Below are 11,188 nucleotides of genomic sequence, written 5' to 3' on the forward strand. Positions count from 1 at the left end.
AGATGCAAAAAGTGGCACCTGAATTCAAAATGAGAAGCACTTTCCATGATCCACAAATATTTTCATACACAAACTCTCTGATATAATGGTTTAGTTTTATAAGGCATTGTAACTAGCATTTATTTTTTTATTGCCTATAGGCATGCATCATAAGGTGTACATTTAGGTAGAAACGTCCCCTGTTTGACTATGCAGCACAATGTATCCAAATTCATCATATTATTATTGTTGTTATTAATTTATTGAGGTAAAGTGGGGTATTATTTAAAATTATTCTTTTGTGTAAAAAAAGTCTTTGTTCTGACTATAATTAACAAATATAAATTTGCATTTGATGCAGACTTGAAAAAATTACTTTTAGCCTTACTGTAAATAAAAATCATGACCAAGAAGGTTAATTGGCAGCTATAAGTCATTTGTTGAGAATGAATACTGGTATGGATTATAAAGGCTCAGCGGTGTGTACATAAACCAATCACAAAGCAAGAGGTTTTCGAACGAGAGGCTCTGGCGCGTTAATGTGGGTCATTCCGCGCGCTCAGCACCGGGAACGGACGCAGTTTACGATTTAACAAAATGGGATAGAGACCTCATGGACGCCTAATGAAGGTTTTTGGTTAGAACAGCTGAAGATATTATATGTTCAATGTAAAGAAATGTACCTAAGAATGGAGAATAGTACAAACCACACAGAGGACCGTGCGCACGGAGCGCAGGACAGTGAGGATGGAGACGCACAGAACAGTGTGCGCGCTCTGCTGGGGTTCGTGCTCTTTCTCCTGATCATCTCCACGCTCCTCGGGAACACGCTGGTGTGCGCCGCCGTGGTCAAATTCAGGCACCTGCGCTCCAAAGTGACCAACTTTTTTGTCATTTCTCTGGCAGTGTCTGACCTCTTCGTGGCGGTACTGGTGATGCCGTGGGAGGCGATATCCGCGGTTACGGGCACGTGGCTCTTCGGCCGGTTTTGCGGCATCTGGATCGCCTTTGACATAATGTGCTCCACCGCGTCCATCCTCAACCTGTGCATCATCAGCGTGGACCGCTACTGGGCAATCGCGAGCCCTTTCCGCTACGAGCGCAAGATGACCCACCGGGTGGCTTTCATGATGATTGGGGTGGCGTGGACCCTGTCCATTCTCATCTCCTTCATCCCGGTTCAGCTCAACTGGCACATGGCAGAGGACGGGGAGGAAGGCGCAGTGGGTAACGGCACCAACTATTCCGACAACTGCAAAGCCAACCTGAACCGGACGTACGCCATATCTTCTTCACTGATAAGTTTCTACATTCCTGTTATTATCATGATCGCCACATACACGAGGATATTTCGTATTGCTCAAACACAGATCCGCAGGATCTCCTCTTTGGAGAGGGCAGTGGAGCAGGCGCAAAACCACCACCAGTCCAACGACTGCTCTAACGAGAACTCCCTTAAAACCACATTCAAGAAAGAGACCAAAGTTTTAAAAACTCTTTCCATCATCATGGGAGTCTTTGTGTTTTGTTGGCTGCCGTTTTTCGTGATCAACTGCATGGTACCCTTCTGTCAGTGCGTAAGCGACACTACTTTCACAATTTTTGTTTGGTTCGGATGGGCCAATTCCTCTCTAAACCCCGTCATTTACGCATTCAACGCGGACTTCAGAAAGGCCTTTTCGTCTATTTTGGGTTGCAATAAGATTTTCCCCAGCGCCGCAGTGGAGACAGTGAATTTTAGCAATGAGCTGGTGTCTTATCACCACGACACAACGCTACAAAAAGAAGCGCAGCCGCTGGTAGTGCAGCTGCCGCACGCAGTTTCAAACTCTCGGGAGGAACCGAGCCTCCCGTTCGATAAGGATTCTGTTACCTCCAACATGTCCCGAAACCATAAAAACTTGCTGTTGCCTAACATCCCGCAGTTCGAGTGCGACGGGGAGATTTCCCTGGACACTATTACACCGTTTACCTCCACCGGACTCATGGAGTGCGAGGGACTCCCTGGTCAAATCATAAACGAATGACATTCAACAGACTGATCAGAGGATTTATTCACTCTGCGAAGGATGCTGGTGGAATGATGATTGTTAATGATCAATGATCAGGCCATGCAGCTTTAGATCACCTATTTATTGATGTAAAACATTCACCTTATTTTTTAGTCAACATATTCAGGTTAAGATTACGAAATCAGGGTACCACAGCATAACAAAAGCTTTTGGATTCTGCATAAATATATATGTTTTGATCACTTGCAGCCAGAAGCCTTAAAGAGCCTACATTTGCTTAGTTGACGCATACCATCAATATTTCAGGTTAACATATACATGCATGCATAAAGGAAAATGTCTTACTAGTCACTATTTCTTTTACATTTGCAGGCTTTAACCTTTGTTGTTTCTACACTGACCATTTAAATTCAGAAATTGAATTTACAAATGCAAATAATTATAATTGTTCAAATTAACACATGTTCATATGCTACAATATGTATGGCATCTCACCGCAGGACACTTTCATTTCCCAAATATATTTCAAGTCAACCTATAAAGTTAACAGGCTATACTATGAGGTCACATAACATATGATATAATAGTTGAATGTGATATGTTAAAATGCAATGACAGTAGGTCACATTCACAAAGCTGTTGAGTCTTTCAAATGATTTATGTCTCAACCCCTCCCCGTTTCTAACCTACTTCATACAATATTACATAATGTGATCCTAAGCAAATGAATAGGCTGAGTATACAGGTTACATCAGACAGAAATTTGGGTATTAAGATAATAGCCAAAATCTCATATTTTGTTTTATGATATCTGTTGTAATAAACATTGCATGACGGTGATTTCCTTTAAGGGGGTTTATTCAGCATTGCCTCCTTGAGCAAAGAAAGAAAAAACTAGAATATTGTGCAAAATATTTCATAACAGGCTTAAAACAATGAACAGATGAAAAGAATGATGGGACATTTATTATGTAACGGTGTCTCTTTGCCATAACATGTTTTATGATACACATTTTCAAATTTGTACAAAAAATAAATATAAAAAAATATAAAGGATGTGTTTTGTTTGGTTTTAGAAACGTAATACAAAAATATTGACTTTGCACTGTGGTTTAAATTTACTCTCACCGTGTACACATATGGCACAGGAATGGAAGATCTGATTCAAAGTAATATTACGGATGTTAGCTTTTAGCTATTTCAATTGTTTGGAAAATAATAGTCAGTGATAAAGATGAAACCATTTATCTTGCTTTTATTCAGTCTTGTGAGAGTTAAGCTCTTAAAAACAAATTGAAAAGACAGAGGAAAAAGAGAAAAATATATTGATAAATAAAGATGCTCCGGGCTCCACCTGGCAGGAAGTATTTCATCTTGTCAGAACAAAGGCTTTGAGTCGTACTGCAGCCTCAATCTACCTTGACCCTCCGAGAACCCGAATCACCCCATGGCCTTTCCAACTGACGAAAACACAGCTGTGTTTAAAACATGACAATTCTCTAACAAAAGGTGCAGTTACATTTTATCCAGAAGTGTATTTTGGGGTAGATACTAAGAAATGTAAATGACTTTGAAACAAGAATTCTAAAGTGGACCACAACTGTGTATTGGGTGAAGGAGATCTGAACACACAAAATTCAAATTTCTGAACAAAGTGACATTACTGAAACAATTAATTACAATTACTCAAAGTTGTATTACTCAAAAATGCTTTATTTTTTGTATGTGTTTAAGAAAGTGAGAAATGTGTGTGGGTGGGGTGGCTGTGCAAAGGTAAAGAGGACAAGAAAACACATCTGGTTTTGACATGCAAAAAGACCAATTCCAAGAAATCTGTAATGAAAATCATCCCAGAAATGATTTTTCTGAAGCAAGTTTCATTATTAGTGTGATAGAACATCACATTCTGTTCTAGCTGTAATTAGCTTTTAATCATTAGCTTTCATATTCGGACCTCTCAGACATTCATAAACACCAGATGAAATAAACTAATGAAAACGAAAAAAAAAAAAAACAGGTAAATAATGAGAAGTTAAAATGCCACTTGAATAATATGCTGGCTTGTGAAGGCAGGGGTCACAGTTGTAGGAAAGGCGAGAGTAAGAGAGACAGAATCTGAATGTACATTCATTAAATGTGATTTGCTCGTCCAATTTCTTCAAAAACTGAAGGGAAATGTAATAAATGTCACATCACCTTTGCAGATATAGTGGCACTATATTTCTGCAGCTGGGGGACCTAAACCGCTTACTGCTCAATGAAGAGTGGTCAAGAGAAAGAAGAAAAGGCCAGATTCTCCACCAGCAATTTTAGCATAAGAGACTCTTCCTTAGAAGACAAAGATGAAAAGAAATATGACAAATGATGGCGACCCAACTCAGAAAGAATTTTTAAAGTACGTTTCCAATAGCTCTTCCCAGTTTTTCACAAAAATACTTTAAGCTCACATATCAATATTTGAAATGAGAGGATTTTATAAGGTGACGTAGGCTGAAATTGAAGTGTTGCATTCTATGGAGGTCAAGGTGGTGATAAAAGGAAAATGCACAGTCAACAAAACAAACTGACACTGAGGATTATAAATGTATTTCACTAGTGAACTCATTTACATTTATGCATTTGGCAGATGCTTTAACCCAATGCATTACAAGGTATGCATTTGTTTTTGTATTTCCTGGAATCAAACCCATGACTTTTTGCACTGCTAACTCAATGATCTACCACTAAGCTATACAGGAGCACTCATACAGGACCTATAGAGGAGAACTAAGCAGATACCAATCTATATTGACCTGGACTAATCTGAAATTGATTAAGACCAGCACAAAGGTGGAAAAGGATTTCATCTTTATATTAAAACTGAATATGTACATTTATGAATGAAAGATGAGTGGCACATTAAAGTCAGATCTGGCAGCATGCCTTTATGCTGCAAATAGAAATGTTAGATTTGTAATTCAATATCATGCCTCATTTCAGCTTCTGTACAAAGACCACTGCACACAGCTATACAGAAAGTCGAAAATCTCCAGAGTAAGGAAATATATATATAACCTAAATATTAAGAATCAAATATTGTAACAATCTTCATTAGCAAATGGATTCGGTTTAAAACATTGTAGGCAGTGTTGGGGGTAACGCATTATAAGTAACGTGCATTACGTAATAATATTACTTCTCTAAAGTAACGAGTAAAGTACCGCATTACTTTTTAAATGTACACATTAATATTTGAGATACTTTAAAAAAAGTAATGCAAGTTACTTTTTTAGTTTAATTAAATCGATTAAAAAAAATTATGTACTGAATTAAACTGAACATAGTCATATTATGCACTCTGCGTACAGGCCTGTGTGGGAACAGTTTGAGTCAGAGATGGCAGGCCAGAGCTCGAAATTTTTGTGATGAAATATGCAGTTTCTGAATGCAGAACTCTTCAGTCATAAAAACACCTGCAAGGCCTGAAAGAAATCAAGCCTCAGCCAAGAAAAAGTAACGCAAAAGTAACTAAAAAGGACCTTAAGCATTACTTTCCATGAAAAGTAACGCAATTAGTTAGGGAGTACGTAATATTGTAATGCATTACTTTTAAAAGTAACTTTCCCCAACAATGATCGTAACACATTTTTGCTCCTGCGTGCAGGCTTTGTGAAAGATCTTCTTATATCTGTAAAGAGTACTATAGACTATGACTAATATGACCCAAATACACATGAACAAATATTCCTCTCAAGCCACCTTTTAGAGAGTAAATCAATCTCACGTTATTATTTTGAGGCATTTTTAATTAAGTTGACTCCAATTCTGAGACACATTCTTGCTTTTGTGACTCTATTCTATGAGGTCTGCAGTGTTTATGGAGAATTTGTTTTTGAAAGGATGCAGGCAGTATACATGTTATTCTGGAGACATGAAATGTGCTAAATATTTGCACAGGATCAAAGTGCTGTAAAACAGAATGTTTTAACATTAGGCTGTCTCTTATCACAGAAAAAGCCTCTATTGCTGCAAGAAATTTGAAAAGAATGAAACAAATAAATAAACAAATATTTTTGTTCTTAAAATGGAAACTACGATTGCTGAGAATAAAGCAAAAATAGCTAATTGCATTGGATACAGTACAGCGATGAACAGATGGCACAGCTTGAATGCCAATTGCATAAAAATAAAAACACAACTGGTTCAAGTACTACCGTTAGGGTATGGGAGAAATTGAAAACAGCAGTGTTTTATCTAAATATAAAGTTTACTGTATATAACATTAATGTTAAAGGAAAACACCACAGTTTTTCAATATTTTACTATGTTCTTACCTCAATTTAGATGAATTAATACATACCTATCTTTATTCAATGCGTGCACAATTTTTGTACAGTGCTTCTTGAATGTGTTAGCATTTAGGCTAGCCCCATTCATTCCTATGGCTCCAAACAAAAGTTTTATTTTGTGCCACCATACTTACTCGTAACTACTCACGTAACAGTCTTTAAATAGGGAAAACATGGAAGTGTTTGGTGGCTTCTAAATTCATCTGTTTGGAGCCATAGGAATGAATGGGGCTAAAATGCCAACACATTCACGAGGCGCTGTAGAAAGATTAAAAGTGCATGCATTGAATAAAGATATGTATTAAGAACATATTAAAATATTGAAAAACTGTGGTGTTTTCCTTTAACAACTAAAGTAAGGTATAGCAACAAGGTAAGGTATGTAAATATCAAGATGTTTGAATTGTAAAGCACATCAAAATGTCTTTTAATCAGATGTTCCAGGGTCTAGGGGTAAGAAGGAGACTGGGCATTTTCAGTGGTGGCGCTTAAATTATGGAATGGTTTAAGACGATTTTAATTGCTTAAGACATATTCTTTTCTTTGGCTTTTAATGTGAATCGAGTGTTGAGATATTTTGTTGTTACATGTTAGCTGATGTGAGTTGATGTGAATATGTAGTACTTGATATTGTGAAGCAATTTGGTCAACTTCGGTTGTTTTTAAAGGGGACATTTTTTTAAGATGTAAAATAAATCTTTGGTGTCTTCAGAGTATGCATGTGAAGTTTAAGCTTAAAATACCATATAGATCATTTATTATAGCATGTAAAATTTGCCACTTTGTAGGTGTGAGCAAAAATGTGCCATTTTGGGTGTGTCCTTTTAAATGCAAATGAGCTGATCTCTGCACTAAATGGCAGTGTCGTGCAGATTAACATCTGACATCACAGGGGAGCTAAATTTCAATGACCTACTTTTTCACATGCTTGCAGAGAATGGTTTACCAAAAGTTATTGGGTTGAACTTTTTCACATTTTCTACGTTGATACAAGCACTGGGGACCCAATTATAGCACATAAACATGAAAAATTTCAGATTTTCATGATATGACCCATTTAAATGTGCTATACAAATAAAGTTAAAGTTTTAACTGCGTTTGTGTACTGATACAGTAGTGTTTATGTACTGTGAAAAATTTTTTCAAAGAATTGAGTTAGTATTTGTTGCTAGAAGCAATACATTCAATTACTTTTCTATACAGCAAAGACAGAATTGTTATTAATGAATGTGAATACAGTTGATTACAAATGCATGAAGTATCATTTAGTATTTCCACTAAAAAGTTAGGTTGAGTTCAAGAATTCAATTCTGTTAAGGAGGACATGTGGTTATGTTACTAATGTATGTAAGGTGAGGACTTTAGGTTCCTCCTGAGGGACTTCGTCAAAATTGCAATCACCGAACAGCCTTTATATTTGTTCCAAATGATGTTTTTCCCATTCTGTCCTCACCTTGATACTATTAAAGTTCTGTTCAAAGTACTAACTGTTGCTTTATTGCCTGTAAGAATGTGTATGTGTGTGTACCTTGTAATTATCATGTTGTGGGGACCAATTGTCCCCACAAAAATGGGAATGCCAGTATTTTCGTGACCTTGTGGGGACATTTTGAGGTCCCCATGAGGAAACAAGCTTATAAATCAAACAGAATGATGTATATTGAAAATATAAGGTACAATAAAGTTTTCTGTGATGGTTGGGGTTAGGGTTTGGGTTAGGGAATAGAATATACAGTTTGTACAGTATAAAACGCATTACGCCTATGGAATGTCCCCACAAAACATGGAAACCAGAGTGTGTGTGTGGATTTGTACATGTTTGATAAAGAAGCGGTTTTATTCAATCAGACCTGAATGGCAGTGGAGCAGGGTTCTCCCACACTGTCAGGATAATTCCTGAATCCAGATATTGTTGCAACTTTGAGGGGGAGTTTGCATGCTGCCTTACAAAAGAGAAAACCTAGCCAGTTGGCCAGTAAAGGTGTTGTTTTTTGAACACACAGTGCGTCAAATGTGATTGTGCTCCACACATAATTAAAACGTGTTACACAGCTGGAACGGGTACAGAAGAACGGATCTACATATTGTTCCTTCATAGAGAGTTTTTCACCTTAATCAACCTGCCATGTGGTTGAATCAAACAGCTTAAGACAGGGGTCGGCAACCCGCGGCTCTAGAGCCGCACGCGGCTCTTTAGCGCCGCCCTAGTGGCTCCCTGGAGCATTTTCAAAAATATGAAAATGGAAAAAGATAATGTGAATTTAAATTTTTTTTTGTTTTAATATAATTTCTGTAGGAGGAAAAACATTGTAAAAATGTGTATAATAAATATTTAATTTCAACATTTCGTTCAACGAAGATTTACGTCATAGCCTGCGACACGCGTTTCTGTCAGATCGGCGTGATGCCAACACGTGATGACAAAAAACAAACAAACCGGCGGGTGTGTCATGGGCCATGGATCCCAAGGCCACGGGGAAAAAGAGAAAGATAGCTGAGGAGAATAGAGGATTTAACAGTTCTTGGACCGAATCATTTGCTTTCATTGCCAATGCGGAAGGATTGCCTGCATGTTTGCTTTGTAATGAGAAGTTGTCAAATAACAAAAAGAGTAATGTGGAAAGACATTTCCAGGGAAAGCATGCTACATTTGCAGCCAAGTACCCAGTTGGGAGTGAGAGAAAAAGTGCGATTGCCTTACTTCTGGGGAAATTAGAGGAAAGCAAAGATAGATTTAAGAAGTGGATTGCCTCTCCAAATTCCACTACTGCTGCTAGTTTTGTTGCAACCCGGGAGATAATAAAGCGTGGAAAACCGTTCACAGATGGTGACTACATGAAGGATTCGTTCATTAAAATATCAGAGCACCTATTTTCAGACTTCAAAAACAAAACCGAGATAATACAGAAAATTAAAGATATGCCTCTCTCCGCAAAGACAGTGAAGGAAAGGGCCATTAAAATGGCAGGCAACATCACCAATCAACAAATCAAGGACATTAATTCAGCTCCAGCATACTCAATTGCCTGTGATGAGTCGTGTGATGTGATCGATATTGAACAGGTAGCGCTGTTATGCAGGTATGTTAACTCTGATGGGCCACAAGAAGAAATTATCAAATTAATACCACTGAAAGGCCAAACTTGCGGGGAGGACATATGTCAGGCTGTGCTGAAGTGTTTAAATGACAATGGAATAAACACCAACCACCTGATTTCAGTGGCTACAGATGGGGCACCCAGTATGAGGGGATCACAAAAGGGGTTTGTGACTTTATTACAGAAAGCGTTGGATCGAAATCTGCTTGCATTTCACTGCATCTTGCACCAAGAAGCACTGTGTGCACAAACATTCCCACCGGAGTGTATGGAGGTGATGAACCTTGTCATCGAGATGGTGAACAAGATAATTGCAAAAGCATTAAACCACCGTCAGTTCCGTGCATTTCTAGATGAAGTTGACAGCGAATATTCCGATCTCCTGCTACACAACAAAGTCCGATGGCTGTCCAGAGGTGAGGTTTTTCGTCGCTTTGTTGCTTGTTTAGAACATGTAAAAACATTCCTGAAAAGCAAAAACCTGAACTACCCGCAACTGGAAGATACCGAGTGGCTGGAAAAACTGCACTTTATGGTGGATATGACAAGTCACTTAAACATGCTGAATAAAAGTCTTCAGGGGCGGGGAAACACTGCACTGCAAATGCTGGAAGCTGTTTTATCATTCGAGCGCAAGCTGACTGTATTCGCCAGAGATGTACAGCGAGGCACGCTCTCTCACTTCCCCTCCCTGAGAGAGTTCAAAGAAGCCTATCCCGATCACACACTCAACGGTGATTATTTGCAAGGTGCGATCGTAGATATGCAAACTGCATTTGGTAGCAGATTCAGCGAGTTCCGAAAGGAAAAAATGACACTATCTTTCCCTGTCACTCCCCTGGAGATTGACCCGTCCTTGTTGAACACATTCCCAGGAGTAATTCAAGCTGACCTTGAAATGGAAATGGCCGATATAGCTGACAAAGAGTTGTGGGTGTCCAAGTTCAAAAGTCTGGCAGCCGAGCTTGAAGACGTCACTCGCCAGAAAGCCCAGCTTGCCCAAAGTCACAAATGGAGCGAAATTGAAAGCCTCCCAACTATCGAGAAACTTGTGTTTGAAACATGGAATGCTCTTCCTGACAGTTATATGAACATGAAGAAATATGCATTTGGAGTATTATCCATCTTTGGATCAACATACCTGTGCGAGCAGATTTTCTCAAACATGAATTACGTCAAATCTAAATACCGCACCCGCCTTACAGATGTGAGCTTGCAGTCCTGCGTTAAGATTAAAGTTACATCTTACATGCCCGATGTTGAGAAGCTGTCCAGTGATGTCCGAAAACAGAAGTCACATTAAACGGGTAATAACACAATCCTGTCATAGGCACATATTTAGGAACAAAGTGGCTGTTTTTATAAAGTGATTTCTGATTTTTGTCAGTGAATGACACATAGGGATATTATTGTGTTTTGTTGCTCAGGTCCGAAGATGACTGCATTGTATTGTGCGTGTTAACAGAGAAGAGGATGATATGCTTCATTTTCCCCTTGTATGACTTGCTTGATAGAAAACTATGGACAGTGCACAGAAATCCAACTTAAACTGTATTATTTTTGTCACGGGCATGACTGGGCTGCTTTTATGTTTTTGTGTTTTATCGTCGCTTGCTTTTATACGGTTTTAATGCATGTTTTATGCATGTTTAAAAGACTTTTCCAGCTCGTTTCAAAAGGCTGCTGTTTTATTGCACTCTGTCTGTTGCCCAGATAAGGGGAAAGAGAAGAGGATTGTAGTGTATTATTTTGAATTGAAGAGGACTGCATT

At 38.4% G+C, this 11,188-nt stretch overlaps 2 protein-coding genes across 2 annotated transcripts; both read left to right on the forward strand.

The window, feature by feature from the left end:
• Positions 1 to 2,967, forward strand: LOC129416987 (D(1C) dopamine receptor). The gene has a single exon (XM_055171403.2). The coding sequence runs from the start codon at positions 657 to 659 to the stop codon at positions 2,004 to 2,006; it is 1,350 nt and encodes a 449-aa protein (XP_055027378.1). The 5' UTR covers positions 1 to 656; the 3' UTR covers positions 2,007 to 2,967.
• Positions 2,968 to 8,776: 5,809 nt separating this feature from the next.
• On the forward strand, positions 8,777 to 10,720 carry LOC141365425 (general transcription factor II-I repeat domain-containing protein 2-like). The gene has a single exon (XM_073870040.1). It carries the CDS (start codon positions 8,777 to 8,779, stop codon positions 10,718 to 10,720), a length of 1,944 nt encoding a protein of 647 aa, XP_073726141.1.
• The last annotated feature ends 468 nt before the right edge of the window (positions 10,721 to 11,188 follow it).

The sequence above is a fragment of the Misgurnus anguillicaudatus genome, chromosome 7 (assembly GCF_027580225.2).
Source record: "Misgurnus anguillicaudatus chromosome 7, ASM2758022v2, whole genome shotgun sequence".
Classification (NCBI taxonomy): Eukaryota; Metazoa; Chordata; class Actinopteri; order Cypriniformes; family Cobitidae; genus Misgurnus; species Misgurnus anguillicaudatus.